The following is a 22,654-nucleotide window of genomic DNA, read 5'->3' as shown; positions in this document are numbered from 1 at the left end:
CCTGCTTCCCTCCCAGCGATTGGACACCCCTGCAATCCAATGTACTCCCCGACAGCCAGCCAGCCTCAATCCTCAGACAAAAAATTTAAATGTAGTCCTGCTGTTGAATTCGGCAGGACCTCCAGGTTACCCACTACTACACCCCCCCACCCACCCCCGCTCCTTCCCTGCCTCCCCATATATATTGGGACCTTTGCCTCTATTTATAAAGCCAAGGATCCCTTAAGCTTTTGTAACAGCCTTATTTTCAAAAGGCACTTGATAAGGTGCCACATAAAAGATTGTTACGCAAGATAAGGGTCATGGGGTTGGGGGTGACATATTAGCATGGATGGAGGATTGGTTAATGGACAGAAAACAGAGAGTAGGGATAAGTGGGTCATTTTCAGGTTAGCAGGCTGTAAGCAGTGGGGTGCCGCAAGGATCGGTGCTTGGGCCTCAGCTATTTACAATCTACAGTAATGACTTGGTAGAAGGGACTGAGAGTAATGTATCCAAGTTTGCTGACGGTAGAATGGGAAAGTAAGCTGTGAGGAGGACACAAAAGACTCGATTTTCCCAGGAAATTGCGGGTGAGTTGGGGAAATCCCGTTCGGGTTCAGAGCCCGGCTCCAACCCGCAGACTTCCGGGTTCTCCATTGACGCGTCTGGGTGCGCTCGCGCCTCCTGAATGTGGAAGTCCCACTGGCAACTAAAGCCAGCGGGATGATCATTTACATAGTTGTTGAGGTAGTCTAAGTACTTGAGGTACTTAATTTTCTCCACATTTTGGCAGGGGTGCAATTTTGAAGCTTCCTCAGCATGTTTCCCGTGCTGAGGGAAACACCCGCTGTTGCAACAGACTTGTTTCAGCCAGCAGCCAGTGGGAGATTCAAATGTTAATTTGACAGATGGGGAGAAAAGGTCACTTATTGCAGCAGGGCACTTTGTTATTTCAGACAAAGTTTTGGCTGCAAAATCTTTGTGTTTGCACTGAAAATTCTTACTTTCCACTCAAAATTCTGCTGTTCTAACATATTTAACTACTTTGCGGACCCCCTCAAACTCACACCATCAGGATGGGGGACGCCATGGCTGCATTCACCATTACATTCGAGGAAGAGCAACATCACCAGCCTCGCCAGGCATGGCGTCCACCTCCGCCACCTGGAGCTCCACAACACAGTGCTGCGCCACGGACACCTGCACAAGAGCACAGAGGGCAACAACAGAGAGGGGTGCCGCTTGAGGAGGCCCTATCCACATCTGCCACCCACATTGAGGAGGAGGAGGAGGCAGAGAAGGAGCAGGAGCAACCCATGGGCAGAGCAACGGCTCACCTGGCTGCTCGTGAGGCCAGGGAGTCACGGATATGTGAACAGTTCTCCTAACATCAGACAGTGTGAAGAGTCCAGTCCTCACACCACCTGAGAGTTGCTCATGTCCCTGTGACACTATCTCAGAGATGCCCTCACATCCGTGTTACAGTATCTCAGAGATGCCCTCACATCCGTGTTACAGTATCTCAGAGATGCCCTCACATCCGTGTTACAGTATCTCAGAGATGCCCTCACATCCGTGTTACAGTATCTCAGAGATGCCCTCACGTCCCTGTGCCACCATTCCACTCATGCAGGAGTTGGACTCCTCCATCCTCTGCGCTATTGTGGAGAGTGCACGTGGCACCTGTTCCAGCACCTCACAAATGTGCTGCTGTCCCTCGATCATTCTCCTTTTAAAGGATGGCCCCCAGGGTTCACTGTCTCTGTCCAGCTGTGCAGAGCCTGGAGAAGAGTGCTCCCAGTGATGCGGACTCTCCGAAGCTGCTCCTGCCACGAGTGTCTGCTCGTGCTCACGTGTGTGGTGACTCGCCATGTGCCAACCCAACTAACTGGGGACTAGGACCCACCGAGGTGCGAGTATCTGCGCTGGTCACTGGCTCGCTGAGATGTGATGGTGCACCCTGAGGCCTGCAGGTCCTCTGAGGAATCGCCCTCTGCCGTCACACTGGTCGCTGAAGGCCCTGTAAGAGAACAGTAGGCAATATTAAGCATCATCACAGATGTGTCATGTTGCGATGAGCATACTGAGGTGCTGAAGATGGCAAGGCATGTTAACATCAATTCATATTGTGTGTGCTGAATGTTAAAGTTATGTCACCAGACATTTGTCGGATGCCAGCCTCAGCGTCCCCGATGGACATGCACTCGAGGGTTCGACTAAGCTCCAGTGCCTCCTGCTCCGTGTCTGTGCGGACGACGATTTGTTGTGGCCCCCCTCTTGTCCTCGCCCTCTCCCATGCATTCTGAGCTCTCTTCTATAAGGGGAGAAAGTACAGACGCATGAGTGAGTGATGGTGACGTGGCCAACCGATGAATGCATTGGTTGGGTGCAGCTGACTGTGAAAAAGATGCATCAGAGGGTGAGTATGAGACAGAGCCATGACAGTGTATGGGGATTGGGTTGAGTGGTAGTGGCGGGGTGACTAATGGGGAGGTGAGGAAGTGCAGGTAAGTTGAGGATGCACTGCAGCAACTCGCCAAGGCTTCTTCGACAGCTCCTCCCAAACCCGCGACCTCTACCAATTAGAATGACAAGAGCAGCAGGCGCATGGGAACAACACCACCTGCACGTTCCCCTCCAAGTCACACGCCATCCCGACTTGGAAATATATCGCCGTTCCTTCATCGTCGCTGGGTCAAAATCCTGGAACTCCCTTCCTAACAGCACTGTGGGAGAACCATCACCACACGGACTGCAGCGGTTCAAGAAGGTGGCTCACCACCATCTTCTCAAGGGCAATTAGGGATGGGCAATAAATGCCGGCCTCGCCAGCGACGCCCACATCCCATGAACGAATAAAAAAAAAAGTGGGCATTGGGAGTGATATGATAGAGTAGTATTGGCAGCACAGAATGAGTTGGGGGGTGGGGGCAATGATATGAATTATGGAATGTAGGCGAATCGGTAAGTGTACTCACTTTGGCTGACCTAGTTAGGTCATGGAAGCGCTTCCTGCACTGGATCCAGGTGCGGGAGATGTTGCTGCTGCTAATGACCGCCTCTTCCACCTCGAGCCAGGCCTTCTTGGTGACAGAGGCAGGGCACTTCCACCCGTCCGCTGGGTAGAATACATCCCTCCTCCTCCTCACCCCATCCAGTAGCACCTGGAGTGAGGCATCACTGAATCTTGGAACAGCCTTTCCCCTGCGCTGCTCCATTGTGGTGTGTGGGTGTTTGCTCCAGGAGCAGCCATTGGAGGACTGCCCCTTTAAATAGAGCTCCTCCAGCTGACAGCCTGTGATGCGGGTGCGCAGTCCGCCCATTGCACAGCTTTCGGATGGCAAACCAGGAAGCCACGTTAAGTGGCTCCAATTGACTCGCGATCGCGTGGGGAATGGACAGATTTTATTGGGTGGGTTACCATGTGCCCAATCACCTCGACGCTAATATCGGGGCCAAAGAATCTGCAAAGGGATGTAGACAGGTTAAGTGAATGGGTAAGAAGGTGGCAGATGGAGTATAATGTGGGGAAATGTGAGGTCATTCACTTTGGTAGGAAGAATAGAAAAACAGAATATTTTTTAAATGGTGAAAAACTATTAAATGTTGGTGTCCCGAGAGACTTGGGTGCCCTGGTAGAAGAAACACAAAATGTTAACATGCAGGTACAGCCGGCAATTAGGAAAGCAAATGGCATGTTGGCCTATATTGCAAGGTGTTGGAGTACAAGAGTAAGGAATTCTTACTACAATTGTACTACACCTGGAGTACTGCGTACAGTTTTGGTCTCTTTATCTAAGGAAGGATATACTTGCCTTGGAGGCGGTGCAACGAAGGTTCACTGGATCGATTTCCGGGATGAGAGGGTTGTCCTATGAGGATAGATTGAGTAGAATGGGCCTACACTGTCTGGAGTTTAGAAGAATGAGAGATGATCTCATTGAAACATATAAGATTCTGAGGGGACTTGACAGGGTAGATTCTGAGAGATTGTTTCGCCTGGCTGGAGAGTCTAGAACTCGAGAGCATAGTCACAGGACAAGGTGTCGGCCATTTAAGACTGAGATGAAGAGAAATTTCTTCACTCAGAAGGTTGTGAATCTTTGGAATTCTCTACCCCAGAGGCCTGTGGACGCTGAGTCATTGAGTATATTTAAGGCTGAAATCGATAGATTTATGGACTCTCAGGGAATCAAGAGATATGGGGATTGGGTCAGGAAAGTGGAGTTGAGGTTGAAGATCAGCCATGATCTGATTGAATGGTGGAGCAGGCTCGAGGGGTCATATGGCCTACTCCTGCTCCTATTTCTTATGTTCTTATCAACTTGTCCTGCTACCTTCAAAGCCTTTTGTATGTAAACCCTCGGGTCTCTCTGTTCCTGCACCCCCTTTAAGAATTTACCATTTAGTTTATGTTGCCTTTCCTCATTTTATCACTTCACACTTCTCTGCATTAAATGTTATCAGCTATATGTCTGCCCAGTTCACCAGTCTGTCCTCCTGAAGTCTGCTACTATCCTCCTCACTTTATCATATTTTGAAGCTTTGTGTCATCTGCAAACTTTGAAATTATACCCTGTACCCAGGTCCAGGTCATTGATATATATCAAAAAGTGCAGTGGTCCCTGTACTAACCCCTTGGGGACACCACTGTATACATCCCTCCAGTCTGATAAACAATCAGATTACATGAACATATATTATGAAGCTAGAGTAGATGGAATGATTTGTCAGGGGGGAAAGCATTTAAGAATGCAGACGAAGGAGGGAAGGTTACTACTGCAAAGTGTACCCTCTATATAATAAGCATACATGGGGAACAATCTGAATTATTGTGTGAACATGCATGCTTAATACATTGCATTAATTAAGGTTATGGTGGACTCTCCTATCTTAATGGACCTATTGAGGTTGTTAAACTTCTTGGGCTAGAATATCCGCACGGTCTCCCAATCCTCTGCTACAATTACAATGGAAGAGTGGAGAAAATCCTGGAGAAATGGCCTAAATGGCCAAAGTTACTGCAAAGGATCAGGAACATAGGAACAGGAGTAGGTCATTCAACCCCAACCATCTTGTTCTCCATTCAATCAGATAATGACTGATCTGTACCTTAACTCCATTTACCCACATTTGCTCCATATCTCTTGATACCTTTACCTAACAAAAATCTATCGATCTCAGTCTTGAAAGCTCCAATTGTCACAGCATCCACAGCCTTTTGTGGGAGCGAGTTCCAGATTTCAACTACTCTTTGTATGAAAAAGTGTTTCGTAATTTCACTCCTGAATGGCCTAGCTCTAATTTTAAGATCGTGCCCCCTTGTTCTGGATTCCCCACCAGAGGAAATAGTTTCTCTCTATCTAGCCTGTCGAATTCTTTTGTCATTTTAAACATCTCAATTAGATCACCCTTCAATCTTCTAAACGCAAGGGAGTACAAGCCAAGTTTATGCAACCTGTTCTCATAGTTTAACCCCTTTACAGGAGAATCCCTGTGAAAATTCCAAGTGCTTATATCACTGCAGCCACATCTGCTGAAATGTGCAGTGGGTATTCAGATTTATAGCAAGCTCCTACCAGGCATCTTGACCTGTTCACCTGGAGATCGCCAACAATTTGTACACTCTCCCTCGAGCAGCAAGATCTTTATTGCCTCATCAGAAAACCGAGGCATCCTGTTGCTGGAATAACTAGATGATGACATTCCTGTAACAATCTGACCTTCAGTGGTTCTCTTTTGCTGACAGAAACAGCGATGCTCCTTTAAACTGCTGCAGGGTGCTAATTGGCTAATTAACCAAAGACAGGCAATATTGAGCTTGCTCACAGAAAGAAATTTAGAGGCAGTCAGCATACTAATGGTTGGGGACATGTGTTAACGATGCACAACCCAACTTATGCTGCAGATAAAAATCTGACTCTAACACAGGGACTGACCAAATCCAGTACTTTTAAATACTGAATACTGGTGCGAGAAGATAGGTCAGTGTTTGATTTACCTGATTCCATTTTTTTTAACAGAAGGCTGAATACAATGGGTATAAAGAGAAGAGATTTACTTTCTTAAACTCAGTGCATACACATATTATGTATGCACTGACACGAAAGGAGACACAGATAAGTGTTATGAATGATAGGTACTTACCAAGGGATCACTACCACTCCAGGACTCTCTCTTTAATCCTGTGTTTATCAGTTGAGTGAAGTGGAGTGGATGTGATGGCCTGACATAAATCACTTTGGAACTAGTCTGCTCATTGCCATCAGCATCCATCAGATCAGGCTATTGAGACAGGGGTAGTGGGTCATCTATTTTTCTTTGAGTCAACTATAAGCACAGTCAAGAACACATCATTTAATTCTGTGGAAACACTCCAGACAGTAAAGCAGGGAGAGTACTCACCCTTCAGGATTCAGTCGGAGCACCCTCAGTATTTGAAAAGATGTCACACACGAGGTTTTGTGTGTTTTACGTGCAGGGTACGTGCCCATTTCTGGTGGATCCAGTGTATGCTGTCGCTGTTCCCTTATAAATCTGATGAGACATGTTACTGAAATAAGAACAGAAAATGCTGGAGAAGCTCAGCCGGTCCGGCAGCCTCTGTGGAGAAAGAAATAGAGTTAACGTTTCAGGTCGATGACCATTCATCAGAACTGGAAGATGTTAGAGATGAACAGCTTTTAAGTACAGAGCCAGGGAAAAGAGGGACAGGAGAAAACAACAGGGAGAGGTCTGTGATAGGAATGATCCAGTATTTCCTGTTTTTATTTCAGATTTTCAGCATCCACAGTATTTTGCTCTTGAAATATGTTACTGCATGTTCTAACATGCTATTCCCATCTTTGTGAAGAGTTTGTAACCTAGGAGATCGGCCTATTGCATTGGAGATTTTTGGATGTTGTTCATTTTGTCACCATTCAGTGCTCTGCATTCACCAATTGGAATATAACACTAACACATTAGCTGGTAAAGAAAAGCACTGGAAACACAGAGTTGTCAAAATGGAAGAAATCCTGGGTGTGGGATTATCAGTAGCTTCTGTGTCTGAGGTGATGATGCATATATAAAAAAAACATGAACGTCATTAAAAGCAGCAAGCTGTATCTGTCACATCAGCAACAGGGGACAGCCAAGTGCCATTAACACAGGCTTGTATCGTTATCTCTCATTCTCTTTTCTCTTTCTTTTTTCTCACCAGAAAGATGGAATGCCAGAGACAGCTATAGATCAGGGCTATCCCATATTTAATTAGAATTCATAGTTTTAATAAAATGCTTTCAACCATACTACAGGGATAGCACCACCTCCACAGCTATATCTCACTTCAGTCAACATTCATATGATCTGAGCTTTGAGGAAAGATCAGAGAAACTTGGGCTTTTCAAGGCATTACTGAACATGACAGGGAATTCTCCCCCACGATCCTGCCCAAATCATGCAGGACTGCGGGAGAAAATGTTGCAAATTGCTGCCTCATCAACCAACCAGGACTTTCCGCCCCTGCTGGGACTGCCACTGCCCACTGCTTCCCTTCCCGCTGCATGTAAATGGCCACGGGGAGATGGGACCTGCGGGTCCCAAAGGTTTTCTCTGCTGTCTGCCACACTTACCGCCACTTCCTGAGACCACCATGTGGAAGATGGCGGTAGACCCCTTTAAAGTCCCTCATTGGATCTTTGGGTGTGGCAGCGGCCTCCCCACTGCAGCACCGTTGGAGTTTCTTGGCTGGCACTGGCGGGCTCCCACTTGATGGCGAGCATCTCACTGGGAGTCTGCTGTGCATGTCCAATGAGTCCTGACCCAGGATAATGGGTCAGAGCTGGGGCGGACACAGAGGAACAGGCGGAAGTACTGCTGTGCTGAAACTTAACCCTGAAGAGGAAAATCCAGGCTAAAATATTCCTTTTTGCCTCTACCCTGCATTGTAAACTGGATGGCCATAGATTCAATGACCAGCTTTGGATGAAATCTCCTCCATACTCCTTTGCTTCATTTCTGGAGTCCTGAGCAAGACATAAATATGTGCATCACCTATTGTTTTAGATGTAATCTGCTTGGGATACTTTGACTTAGTTGGTTATTGCATTTCAATGAAAGCAACGTATTGGGGCCAAAATGGCTTAGCCATTCTGGTGGATTCTGGTTGTCGTGGCCTAAAACTCTACTGCATGCCTGATATTGAGTCCTGGCCTTATATCAGTATATCTGGGATGTCTTTGTGGGAGCACAGACTCCACACACCCCTGCAAGTCCACCCACATAAAGGGGGGTGGGGATGGGTATGTAAAGTCACTCATTCAGGAATTCCTGCACCCAGGCTCTCTATCGGGATCCAGGGTTGTGTTGGTGCAGGTAAGCCTGCTCTCACTAGGTATATCTCATCAACACCTCGGAAGAAGTGGGTGAAGGTTAGGATCAGGAGAACAATTTTGTTCCTGTGGTGGCAGGACAGATTGAGAAAGCGGTTAAAAAGCATATGGAATCCTGGGCTTTATAAATAGAGGAATAGAGTACAAAAGCAAGGAAGTTATGATGAACCTTTATAAAACACTGGTTTGGCCACAACTGGAGTATTGCGTCCAATTCTGGGTACCGCACTTTAGGAGGGATATGATGGCCTTACAGAGGGTGCAGAAAAGATTTACTAGAATGGTTCCAGGGATGATGTTATGTGGATAGACTGGAGAAACTGGGGTTGTTCTCCTTAGAGCAGAGAAGGTTAAGTGTAGATTTGATAGAAGTGTTCAAAATCATGAAGGGTTTAGATAAAGTAAATAAAGAGAAACTGTTCCCATTGGTGGAAGGGTCAAGAACCAGAGGACACAGGTTTAACGTGATTGGCAAAAGAACCAAAAGCGACATGAGGAAAAACATTTTTATGGAGCGAGTAGTTATGATCTGGAATGCACGGCCTGAAAGGGTGGTGAAGGCAGGTTCAATCGTGGCTTTCAAAAAGGAATTGGATAAATACTTGAAGGGAAAAAGTTTGCAGGGCTGTGGGGAAAGATCAGAGGAATGGGACTAAATCGATTGCTCTTACAAAGAGGCAGTATGGGCTCAATGGGCCGAATAGCCTCCTTATGTGCTGTAACCATTCTATGATTGTATGATTCTAAATATATTTTTAAAGAGGCTCCCCTGACACGGGTCTGGAGGGGGCAGCATCCTTACCTTTCCGTGGGGAAGGGAGGAATCCATGACCTCCCGCCACCCCCATCCCCTTCCCAGCAAGCTTCGGCCAGGATTGAGACTTCAAAGAATTTCCAGGCCATATCCATTTCAGGCATGCATTGACAGCAATAAGCATTGATAGGCCAGTTATAGGTCAACTCCTAGAGTTTAATTTAACTCCTTCAAAACCCAGAAGGTATACAGTAAAGCTTCTATTATTCTGCCAATTACGCAGAATGGTTTCCTTCATGTTTTATGTTTAACAAAATTGGATTTACAAGTTCATTACACAGAGTGTACTGAGGAAATCTTCATTCGATGTTCCTTAACCTCAACCTCACAAGATCACCTTAACACAGTTTTCTGAGTCAGTGTCCATTAATGCCAACGTAAACCCAGTTTTGTGCTGTGGGTCACACCCAATTGTGACCAAGTTGAGAATGCCCAAACTCCTCCTGCAGATGAATCTTACCAGCAGCAGATATAAGAGACTTTCCAAGGGTTTAGGCTTGACTAAGAGCTGAAAGGACAGCGTGCTAACCCATTGAACCACCTAGTCTCTCAAAATCTGCCCAAACCAAGTTGAACCTAGACAATAACAGTACTTAAGGTATAAAAAAAAAATCAAAGGTTTGATTGGACACAGCTTGTTTATTGATTTAGCTGTTTTCTTTTTTGTTGCTGTTTAATGTTGCAATCACTTTACGCTAGAACACTGGCAGAATATTTTATTGCTGTATCTCACTGAGTCTATGATGCTTGTAAGTACAGTAATGTCACGTCCTCTCATGCATATTTTTTTAAAGTAAAGCCTTCAGTAGGCAGACTGTAATGAATTCGATACTTATGCATGAGCTTCCAACAGTCCCATCATCAACCAACACAATGGGATTTGAAATAAAGTGGTTGCTTCTATTAATATGAAGCAAAATATCACCTTGCATTGTTACATATAATCTGAACTAAACTGTAGTCAACTGAAGCTCTGGGCTAAGGGAGAGTCATTGTCTGTACCCCTGACAATGATTAACTGAGATCAGATTACTAGCGATAATTACAGTGATGTATTTATATGAGGTTTCTCGTTCCTAATATATAAAACATCCTTGTCATATACGTTAATGGAAGCGTCATTAATGTCAGTCATTTCAAAAGCACTTATTATTGAGAAAATAATTGCCATGACTTTTTCCAGGATTTATTGATTTTATTGTGGAACCAACATTTTCTGTTCTGACTGACATGTCTGAGAAGATTGTAACTCCCCTTATTGATGAAGCATCCCGCTCTGGTGGCAGTGGATTTCGACGATCCAGGTTAGTCAGGGTCTGAGAGCCCAGTCATACAGTCACTCCGAATGATTGACATTTCGAGAGCTGCTAATTTTCACTAACGGTCATGCGGTTCAGTCGCCAGAGGAGTCTTTGAGTCTTCCGTTGCATACCATCCCCCAAAATGGCTGCTGAAATCAGTAGAAAAGACCATTTACAGGTATTAAATACAAGGAAAGCTCCCGCGATCCAGGGAGGAGTGGCACTCGCAAACAGTGGCCTCGGTTTTACCTCCTCCTGCCTGGGGAAACCAATGCAGGGGGGCGGGGTGACAGGGCAGGGGTGACAGGGCGGCAGTTAAAATGGATTGGGGGACTTGGCCACTCCGTTCCCTCCCCGATCTGATCGACTGTAATTTTAAATTGCTGGTGACAACAACACCCGCCCCAAGCTGGCGGAGTCCTCTTTAAATATGCAGGTCAGGCTCCGATGATGTCATCGGCGGACCTGATCTGCGAGTTCAGCCTGAGGCCTGAGTGGGGGAGCGGTGGGTTTCCCCTGCCAGGTAAAACCTGTCAGTGCCGGATCGAGGGTAAGAGTGCTCCTCCAGGCCCCACAAGTAAGCCTGGGACCTCCCTTGCCCCAGGCTTCCCCCACCCTCCTCCATCAATCGCAATCACCTCTGGGAACCCCCCCTCCCCACTTCCTGCTCTCACCACATACCTGACTGCTGGAGACCGTTCCCATGGATACCCGGCGGCGGCCTGCTGCCCCCTGAACTCCCGCTCCACCCACCGGTTAGACGATGATTCCTATCTGGTTTGAGCAGGAATCCAATGAAGCCTGGGAGTGAAAATCTCTCCGGGCCTCGGTACGCAAGTTTGTCGCTGGTCCAGGCCCCCTGCTCACGATTTAAAACCGAGGCCCGTGCATCTCGGAAATTCACCTGTAAGACCTGGCCAATTTTCTGCACTCCCCAACTGGTGAGCTGCCTCGGTGTGTCAGTATGGGACGCGGAGCTTGCCGGCTGCATGTGAATGAGGACTGAGCCTCAGAATGACTCGGACCTCACGGCAGTTACTGTGGGTGGGCGATGGGCGCGCTCTGCCTGTCGACCGCCGGTTGTGTGCCTAAACTGAAATTTGGCCCCATTTATTCTGGATTGGTGCTTCATTTGGCTCTGTGATGAGAGCTTGCCACCGGCTTTCCCAGCAAAGAGTTTTGTCCTCAGCAGTGCTGCCCAACATCTTCCATCCATTTAAATGGAAGCTCATTGGCTGCACGAGTTCCCAGCGTGATCTCAGCGGACGAGGTTCGTTGTGATCAGAAAATTCGCCCCGTGCCGTTTACATAGTTACTGACAAATGTGTTATTGTGTGGTCCAATGTTATTGCCTTCGGACCTTGCCTGACTTTCTCTCTCACTATAGCAATATGTCCGCTACAATGCACAACATCAACCAGTTCAGACTCCCAGTGAGCTTAGTACTTCTCGTACACCGGTACATTCATAGCTGGATCCTATATCACATCGTATCATATATTAGCTGACTTGACGGAGTAGCTGGGTTAAACTGAGTGGAGATTTTTCAACTTACAGAGGAAGGATTACTGTGGGCCAATATCAGTCAAGTCTGTTTTAGATTAAGAAACTGCAAACTTACACTGGGCCATACTCTAAAAAGATGCCCAGCACTGCTTATAATGGCACAACTCCAAAGACCATTTAAGTTCTATACTGCCAACAGTGAGCAAAAAACATTTCTACCTGTTCACCCTAATGTAACATGCGGGCATCTTCATTATATACAGAACAATTCTTCTTGGAATTAGCTATTTACCATAGTGATTCATTTCTCCAATCTGTCCTCACAAGTACAAATGAAAATTGAATTCTAATCAATAGATCAAGCTTTCGAAATAATTGTATTTCCCAGTATCCACTGTTAATCTGGTCATTTTCCTTGTGTCTAGTCTGAACAGTATTCCCTCCACTGACGTGAAACGGTCAAATGTGCACAATACAGTGTCTGAAGGAAATACCCCAATAAATTGTTCCCTACTCACTGTGGATGTGAAGAACTTTAAAAGTTGCTGGAATGAAATATTACAACAAAACCGTGAGAAATGGAAGGCACTGCAAGCGAAAGGTCAGTAAAGCAGAGGGTGTCTGTGTGCATTGAGTTCTAGGTAATATATGTCTATTTAATTCACTCCAAATATTATATAAAACGTACAGCAGAAGAATTGTGTAATCTTGATGCAATTTGATTTATCATAATTAGCAATCGCCTTCCCTTGCAGAAGTCGCAGCTAACTGTTCAGTCAAAGTGGCTCAGTGGCCTCCGTTACCTCCCCAGTCTATAGGCACTTCAGTCAGCTGTAGGCCCATCTGTCCTATTGGTGCATGGAGCTGGACATTCACAAAGTTTTGCCAAGATTCAACAACAGTTGTTCTGCCTAACAGATTTTGGCCATCCTGCTAAAACAGTGGGTCAGACAATAGGGAAATCTGTTTCCCGTGGGTTCTCCCTATAAAGCTTGCATCTCATTGATCTACATTTCACTTCAATGGTTTCTACCATAATATAGGATGAAATCCCAATGTTTCTTCACCAAACAAAAAAAAATCTTTTCTGTTTGTGTTTCTGGAAATTCTTTGTATTTTTTCACTTTTCTAGGTGTCTCTGGATGTCAAACTTTAATCACGCCTGGTGACCTACTCCATCACTTCTGCCACCCTGTAACCAATTGCTAAGAACATGTGAGAGTAGTCTAACGGGACTCGCCCTTCGAACTGTCCTCCCTGTGGGGAGGAACCTGGTCTCTGCTTAGCGCCTCCCCTGACGGGAAGGTCAAGGACTCACCCAGTTCAACCCAGCACACTAGTGCTCCCATCACATTGTACCATCAGTGTGATTAAACCTTCTGGCCTGTAAATTCAGCTTTGCATTGCCCCTTTTTTTGGGCGCTAACCAGCCTACTAAACCCCCAATATGGTGGGCAGGAAGCATGCGTACATTTCCGGCTGGAAGTGTGCTGCCTGCCATATTGGTGAAGGAAAAAAATAGGTGTCAGGGTCCAACGCCTGAAACAGGTGTTATTGCCCTTTGCGTATGCAAATAAAGAACCTAATGCCACTTCAAGATTGGCTTGCTTTGACGAAGCCGGGGCCAGCATTAGCTGCACTCAGGGAAATCAGCACCTGCTACCAACAAGTTTTTGAAATTTACTTACCAGAATGTTAAACCCAGGAGGAGCAGGAATGCTCCTCTCAACCCCACATTTAAAGAACGTGGGACCCACCGATCTCCACCATTTACACTCTCCACCCACCCCCGATTGTGATCCTCCTCCCCGTCTTCCTATCTCACCCTGGCCTCTGATCTCCCGGTCATCACTTCCCTGAGGACCACTGTGACAACTAGGGGAGATTTAGATTAAAGATAGTAGGATAGTATTAGATTAAAAGAAGATGCTTACAATGTTGCGAAAAAGAGTAGTAAGCCTTAGGATTGGAAGGGGTTTAGAAATCAACAAAGGATGACCAAGAAATTGATAATGAGGGTAATGAGAGTAAACTAGCAAGAAATATAAAAACAGATTGTAAAAGCTTCTAAAAAAAAGGAAGAGATTAGTGAAAGTAAAAGTGGGTCCCTTAGAGGTAGAAACAGGAGAAATTATAACGGGGAATAAGGAAATAGCAGAGATGTTAAACAAATATTTTGTATCTGTCTTCACAGTAGAAGACACAAATAACATACAATAATGGGGGACTAAGGGTCAAATGAAAGTGAAGAACTTAAAGTAATTAATATTAGTAAATAAAAGTACTGGGGAAATTAATGGAACTAAAAGCTGACATCCCCAGGACCTGATGGCCTACATCCTAGGGTTTTAAAAGAGGTGGCTATAGAGATATTTGATGCATTGGTTTTGATCTTCCAGAATTCCCTAGATTCCAGAATGGTCCCTGTGGATTGGAAGGTGGCAAATGCAGCTATTCAAGAAAGGAGGGAGAGAGAAAACAGGGAACTACAGGCCAGTTAGCCTGACATTAGCAGTAGGGAAAATGCTAGAATCTATTATTAAGGACGTAGTAAATGGGTAGAGTCAACACGGTTTTATGAAAGGGAAATCATGCTTGACAAATTTATTGGAGTTTTTTAAGGATGTAACCAGCAGGGTAGGAAGGGGGAACCAGTGGATATAGTATATTTAGATTTTCAAAAGGCATTCGATAAAGGTGCCATACAAGAGGTTGTTACACAAGATTAGGGCTCATGGGATTGATGGTAATATATTAGCGGATTGGTTAACAGACAGAAAACAGAGAGCAGGAATAAATGGGACATATTCGGGTTAGCAGGTTGTAACCAGTGGAGTATCGCAAGGATTAGTGCTTGGGCCTCAGCTGTTTACAATATATATCAATGACTTAGATGAAGGGACCGAGTGTAATGTATCCAAGTTTGCTGACGATACAAAGCTAGGTGGGAAAATAAGCTGTGAGGAGGACGCAAAGAGACTGCAAAGGGATATAGATAGGTTGTGAGAGGGCGAGCAGGTGGCAGATGGAGTATAATATGGGGAAATGTGAAATTATCCACTTCGATCGGAAGAATAGAAAAGCAGAATATTTTTTAAAACGTGAGAGACTAAGAAAAGTTCTTATTCAGAGGGATTTGGGTGTCCTTGTACACGAATCACAGAAAGTTAACATGCAGGTACAGCAAGCAATCAGGAAGGCAAATGGTATGTCAGTCTTTATTGCAAGGGGGTTGGAGTATAAGAGTAAGGAGGTCTTGCTGCAATTGTACAGTGCTCTGGTGAGACCAAAGCTGGAGTACTGTATATAGTTTTGGTCTCCTTACCTAAGGAAGAATATACTTGCCTTAGAGAGGGTGCCACGAAGGTTCACTAGATTTATTTCTGGGATGAGAGGGTTGTCCTATAAGGAGAGATTGAGTGGAATGGGCCTATTCTTTCTGGAGTTTAAAAGAATGAGAGGTGTTCTCATTGAAACATATAAAATTCTTTGGGGGCTTGACAGGGTAATTGCTGAGAGGTTGTTTTCTCTGGCTGGAGAGTCTAGGTGTAGGGGTCATAGTCTCAAGATAAGGGGTCGGCCATTTAGGACTGAGGTGAGGAAAAATGTCTTCACTCAGAGGGTTGTGAATGTTTGGAATTCTCTACCCCAGAGGCCTGTGGATGCTCAGTTGTTGAATATATTCAAGACTGAGATCGATAGATTATTGGACTCTAAGGGAATCAAGGGATATGGGGGATAGGGCAGAAAAGTGGAGTTGAGGTAGAAGATCAGCTATGATCTTATTGAACAGGACCGTATGGCCTATTCCTGCTCCTATTTCTTATGTTCTTTCCATGGTCTGCACCCAGGTGCATTGGATGACTGGACACAATGATTACCACCAAATTGGATGTGATAGAGCACATGGCTGTAAAGGAACCCACCCGATTTTTCTGCAATAATTTTAATGGAGCCAAATTGGACCGGTTCTTTGGCAGGTGTGTGCTCCCACCCATCCAATTTTCTGATATCCAATTTTTCCAGGTGAGCCAGTACACACAGGTACAGACCAACGAAATCTCCCATATACTCAGATGAGACATAAAGAGAAGGTCCAAGTGTTTGTCTTAGTCGACAATAAAGATCTTTCTCAAAGTTTGATACGGTAAAGGAAAGAAAGAAGTTGCATTTGTACAGCACCTTTTACATGTGGATTTGCCAATTCTAGAGCCCCCTGATGTTAAGGAGCATACAGGGTAAGATAAGGCAGAAAGGGAAATCATGTCAGAGAACACCGAGAACTCAATACTGTGGAAAGCCTAGAGGAGTATAGAAAGTGCAGGAGTGAAATTAAAAAGGAAATTAGGAAAGCAAAGAGAGGGCATGAAAAAATATTGGCAAGTAAAATCAAGGAAAACCCAAAGATGTTTTATAAATACATTAAGAGCAAGAGGATAACTAAGGAAAGAGTAGGGCCTATTAGAGACCAAAAAGGTAAACTATTTGTGGAGGTGCATGATGTTGGTATGGTTCTCAATGAATACTTTGCGTCTGTCTTCACAAAAGAGAGGGATGATGCAGACATTGCAATTAAGGAGGAGGAGTGTGAAATATTGGATGGGATAAACATAGTGAGAGAGGAAGTATTAAGGGGATTAGCATCTTTGAAAGTAGATAAATCACCACAGCCGGATGAAATGTATCCCAGGCTGTTAAAAGACGCCAGGGAGGAAATAACGGAGGCCCTGAATATCATTTTCCAATCCTCTCTGGATACAGGTGTGGTGCTGGAGGATTGGAGGACTGCTAACGTTGTACCATTGTTTAAAAAGGGAGCGAGGGATACACGAGTAATTACAGGCCAGTCAATCTAACATTGGTGGTGGGCAAAGTATTGGAATCAATTCTGAGGGACAGGATAAACTGTCACTTAGAAAGGCACGGAGTAACCAAGGACAGTCAGCATGGATTTGTTAAGGGACAGTCGAGTCTGGCTAACGTGATTGAATTTTTTGAGGAGGTAACAAGGAGGGTAGATGAGGGTAGTGCATTTGATGTAGTTTACATGGATTTTAGCAAGGCTTTTGACAAGGTCCCACATGGCAAACTGGTCAAAAACGTACAAGTCCATGGGATCCAAGGGAAAGTGGCAAGTTGGATCCAAAATTGGCTCAGTGGCAGGAAGCAAAGGGGTAATGGTCGACTGGTGTTTTTGTGACTGGAAGGATATTTTCAGTGGGGTTCCGCAGGGCTCAGTACTAGGTCCCTTGCTTTTTGTGATATATATTAATGATCTGGACTTAAATGTAGGGGGCATGATTAAGAAGTTTGCAGATGATACAAAATTGGCCGTGTGATTGATAGTGAGGAGGAAATCTGTAGACTGCAGGAAGATATCAATAATCAGTTGGGCCGAAAAGTGGCAAATGGAATTCAATCCAGAGAAATGTGAGGTGATGCATTTGGGGAGGGCAAACCAGGCAAGGGAATACCCAATAAATGGGTGGATACTGAGAGGTATAGAGGAACAGAGGGACCTTGGAGTGCATGTCCACAGATCCCTGAAGGTAGCAGGACAGGTAGTTAAGAAGGCACATAGAATACTTTCCTTTATTAGCTGAGGCATAGAATATAAGAGCAGGGCGGTTATGCTGGACCTGTATAAAAGACTAGTTAGGCCACAGCTTGAGTACTGCGTACAGTTCTGGTCACCACATCACAGGAAAGATGTGATTGCACTTGAGAGGGTACAGAGGAGATTTACGAAGATGTTGCCAGGACTGGAGAATTTTAACTATGAGGAAAGATTGGATAGGCTGGGGTTGTTTTCCTTGGAACAGAGGAGGCTGAGTAGGTGATTTCATTGAGGTGTACAAAATTATGAGGGGCCTAGTTAGGAAGGACCTATTTCCCTTAGCAGAGAGGTCAATAACCAGGGGGCATAGTTTAAAGCGATTGGTAGAAGGATTAGAGGGGAGCTGAGGAAAAATGTTTTCACCCAGAGGGTGGTGGAGGTCTGGAACTCACTGCCTGAAAGGGTGGTAGAGGCAGAAACCCTCAACTCATTTAAAAAGTACATGGATGTGCACTTGAAGTGCCATAACCTACATGACTACAGACCAAGGGCTGGAAAGTGGGATTAAGCTGGGTGGCCCATTTTCGGCCGGTGCGGACACGATGGGCCAAATGGCCTCCTTCTGTGCCATAAATTTTCTATGATTCAATAATTCTACATCCTCAGATATCACAAAGCACTTTACAACTAATGGATTACTTTTTGACGTGCACTCACTGTTACTATGTAGGCAAACACAGCAGCAAATTTGTGCACAGCAAGGCCCCATAAACAGCAAATGAATGAATGAACAGTTTATGAATTTTTGGTGGGTTGGTTGGAGGAAGGAATGTTGCTCAGACACTGGGAAAACTCACTGCTCTTTCTTGAATAGTGACATTGGATTTTTTACATCCATCTGAGTGGGCTTAACAAGTTTAACCTTTCCCCTGAAAGAGAACACCTCAGTATTGCACTGATGTTTCAGCTTAGATTATGTGCTCAAGCCTGTAGTGGGGGTTGATCCCACAACCTTCTGACTCAGAGGTGAGAGTCTACCAACTGGGTCAAGCTGACACTAATCATAGTGAAAATGAGAAAAACTATGATGCAGAAACAACATTTGAAAATGACCCTGCACTACTCCCATTCATTAAAACGAAAGAAAGCAATTTTCACAGTGTTTTGCATCCTCTGCCCCATCCCCAAATAAATTGTGTGCAGTCATTCTGAACATTATAATTCCAATTTTCAAATTTCAGCTACAAATGTACTGGCAATCCTAAAATCATAAATCTGCTCTTTTAAGCAATTTTCCCCCCTCAGTGGTAGAAGTGAGCGTCCAATTAACATTCCATTAACATTAATGACTGTGCACGACATATACTAATTCTTACGCTTTGGGACATTCCTAAAAGTTAATTCTAAGTCATTAAACCTTAGACTGCGGCAGCTCCAGGAAATTCCAGTCTTCCAGGGGCAAGGCAATTTTTACAATGTTCAGGTTACTGCTGTGGCAATGAAGCAAATGCTAGCATTGTTGTTTAAACAAATCACTCTGATGTAAGGAGTAACTTTATTATTGCAACTTTAGCCCTATGCTAAAATAAATTCTTAAAACATTTAATGATGTGGAGATGCTGGTGATGGACTGGGGTTGACAATTGTAAACAATTTTACAACACCAAGTTATAGTCCAATGATTTTTATTTGAAATCTACAAGCTTTCGGAGGCTTCCTCCTTCCTCAGGTAAATGCTTCCTCCTTCCTCAGGTAAATGCTCAGGTAAACCCCACAGGCCAATTAGTTAGCCAATCGAGGCCCAGCACTATAAAGATAGTTACAGTTGCATTTACCTGAGGAAGGAGGAAGCCTCCGAAAGCTTGTAGATTTCAAATAAAAATCGTTGGACTATAACTTGGTGTTGTAAAATTGTTTACAATAAAACATTTAAAGCACCCTTAAGAAAAGAGCAGAACTTACTTTTGTTTGCCTTCCCCTCCTTGTTCTCCTTTATTCTCTCTTTTTTCCAAATCCTCTCTCCTATTTACTTCACCATTAAAGTCTATTCTAACTTCTCAATGATTTCATTGAAAAACAGCTACAAATATTGCACTTATGAAGCTTCCATTGTCCCTCTGCCAATTCTGGACATGTCCTTTGGCTGAAAATCAACCCCACAGGCCAATTAGTTAGCCAATCGAGGTCCAGCACTATAAAGATAGTTACAGTTGCATTGTAGAGGCGACCAGTTCAATTTCTAAAGTGATTTTCTGCATCAATACAGCATGATTGCACCCTGATGAGGTGGAAAAGAAAAGATAAAACTTGCACGATCCACGGTGGGGCAGTGTTGGATGTCAAAATTGAAAACGCTGAGCATGTTTTGGGCGGGCAAGCAGTGGTGTGAGGTAAGAACTCATCCGCTGTCCCAAAAATGAGGCTCAGAGTATTTTCACTTCTGGGCCTCATTTAAATCTGGCAGGCTGACTTTCCACCCAAAACAGGTGGAGAGTGGTGGAAAATCGCACAGTACGGAGCCCACCCGCCGACAGCGAGTAAATGACAGGATCGGCTGCTAGGCCATCCTGCAGGGATCCTGTAATGGGGGAGGGGGGGAACAGATCATAGCAGGGGAGGCTAAGCTTTCCTTTTGGGGCCCACAGGAGCATTCCTGTTCCTCCCAGCCCCACAAGAAAAAAAAGATGAAAACTTATCTCTTTGGGCCTCTTCTGGCCCCGATGCATTTCCTCACTGGGTTGGCCTGGTGGGGAACTCACTGCTGCTTCCTGCTCCGGCCACCTCATCAGGACCCGACAGGCATATGTTAAAAAGGACCCTGACAGCTTTGGGCGGGTATCCTATGATGCCTGCTCAGTTGAGCAGGACAAAATCGCGGCAGATCAGCTCTTGGCATCTCCAGGGTGGGTAAGGGACCTGGGCGATTTTAATTGCCCAAGCGGGTAGGGTTAAAATTGTCCCCAAGGAGCTGATTGACACTCGGCAATCAATCTTTAGGATTCAAAAGAATTACTAGCTTACCGATTCATAGACAAGTTAGGGCGGATTTTCCTCTGGCATGATGTCCCTTTCCCGTGATCCACTGCCACTTAGGTGATTTTGCGGCGTAAATGATGTCAGGCCCAAGCATATTCAAAATGATGTGTTCATGACAGGAAAACACCCCTCATCATCAACACCACAGCAAGACTGGATGCTAGGAGCCTAAAATTATGTAAATATGCCTGACCCTGGTAAATTATCTGGAGTCAGCAGCACAGCAGCGCTGTGGGCAGAAATCCCACCCAAGAGGAAAATTCTGCCTGTTTTCTCTTCTGATTTGGCTGCCAATGTCACTGATAATACAGCTTACCCAGCAGTAGCAATTCTAGTGCAATGATCAAAAACAGCAGCATCTGTGATGTGACCATGACAAACTTCAGAGTTCTTTCTGAGCCTTGATTATTTCGTGAGAAAAGACTTTGGTGCTTATAATTAAACCACTGAGACCAATTTTTTCAAAGGTCCCCACCCCCAAAGTAGGACCTAGGAGCCTGCAAAAAGTAGGAAGAAGAAAGATATAGAATAAGGTGTATGAGACAGAGATTAAATGGTCATAAAGTGGAGTAGGTAAATTGCTGTAATGGTATGATTTATTTCAGTATCATGCTGTGTGACTCACATTTGTTTGTTTAATTAGATGCAGAAGAAAAAGCCAGAAGAGAAGCTGCAGAAAAGGCCAGACAAGAGTCCAAGGAAGTTCTAGAGAATGAAAAAACAGCACAGCAGCAAGTTAACAAAGAACAAACGGCTGAACGCGGAGATGGCAATGGGGAGGATAAACACACAGGAGACCATAATGCTAATAGCAATCAAACCCATAATACTGCTAATGACTCTGAGTCCAAGGAGGAAGCAAGCCATTGTGAAACAGAGAAAGGTACTGACCACAGTATATCAGAAGGCGGAGCACAGCTTATAGGGAATGGTGAGTCAAAGCCTCATTAAAGCATTTAAATACATGCTAAACATCTTTCTCAGCTGTGATTCTGGCACTTCCTGTATGTGCCCACTCACTATAGAAGTTTACAACACAGGAGGAAGTCATTAGGCCCATTATATTTGTGCCTTCTCTGGAACAATGCAAAACTAATCCCACTGCCCTGCTCTTTCCCATAGCACTTCTATATCTCAGGTATTCAGACCTTTGCTCTTCTTGATATAAATTAATGACCTGGACTTGGATGTACAGGGCATAATTTCAAAGTCTACAAATTAAAAAAAGCATGCAGGATCCTTGGCTTTATAAATAAAGGCAAAACAAGGAGGTTATGCTAAACCTTTATAAATCATTGGTTCGGCCTCAGCTGGAGTATTGTGTCCAATTCTGCGAACCACAATTTAAGAAGAATGTCAAGGCTTTAGAGAGGGTGCAGAGGAGATTTACTAGATTATACCAGGGATGAGGGACTTCAGTTATGTGGAGAGATTGGAGAAGCTGGGGTTGTTCTCCTTAGAACATGGAAGTTAAGGGGAGATTTAATAGAGGTGTTCAAAATTATGAAGGGTTTTGATAGCGTAAATAAGGAGAAACTGTTTCCACTGACAAGAGGATCAGTAACCAGAGGACACAGATAATTGGCAAAAGAACCAAGGGGAGATGAGGAGAATTTTTTTACACAGGGAGTTGTTATGATCTGAAATGCACTGCCTGAAAGGGTGGTGGAAGCAGATTCATTGGTAACTTTCAAAAGGGAATTGGATATATACTTGAAAAGGAAATATTTGCAGGGCTATGGGGAAAGAGCAGAGGAGTGGGACTTATTGGAAAGCTCTTTCAAAGAACCAGCACAGGCACGATGGGCTGAATGGCCCCCTTCTGTGCTGTATGATTCAATGCTGTTCCATGTGTATTTACTCTTCCTTCAAAAGATGTTATGGTCTCTGTCTCAACCATTCCCTGGGGCAAAGCATTCCAACAACTCTCTGCATAAAGAAGTTTCTCATAATCTTTGTCCGCACACGAATGGATTATGGGGTGTGAAACGGGTGGTAGCAGATCCACCCCCGTTATTACCTAGCCTGATTTTCCATTTGCTTGACTTCAATGCAGTGCACCTTTTGGGCTCTTGCAAGACCACAA

At 44.7% G+C, this 22,654-nt stretch overlaps 1 protein-coding gene across 2 annotated transcripts in view; it reads left to right on the top strand.

The window, feature by feature from the left end:
• LOC137318715 (dual specificity calcium/calmodulin-dependent 3',5'-cyclic nucleotide phosphodiesterase 1C-like) overlaps positions 1-22,654 on the top strand; it is a 478,280-nt gene that overhangs the window by 393,158 nt on the left and 62,468 nt on the right. For both annotated transcript variants that reach the window (XM_067981388.1, XM_067981392.1), the window contains 3 exons: positions 10,352-10,472; positions 12,401-12,576; positions 21,212-21,499. In XM_067981388.1, coding sequence (XP_067837489.1) covers positions 10,352-10,472; positions 12,401-12,576; positions 21,212-21,499 — 585 coding nt within the window. The remainder of the gene's footprint in view (positions 1-10,351; positions 10,473-12,400; positions 12,577-21,211; positions 21,500-22,654) is intronic.

Source organism: Heptranchias perlo, chromosome 3 (genome assembly GCF_035084215.1).
Source record: "Heptranchias perlo isolate sHepPer1 chromosome 3, sHepPer1.hap1, whole genome shotgun sequence".
Lineage (NCBI taxonomy): Eukaryota > Metazoa > Chordata > Chondrichthyes > Hexanchiformes > Hexanchidae > Heptranchias > Heptranchias perlo.
Note: the sequence above shows the minus strand (reverse complement) of the source record. Positions and strands in the feature narration are given on the sequence as shown.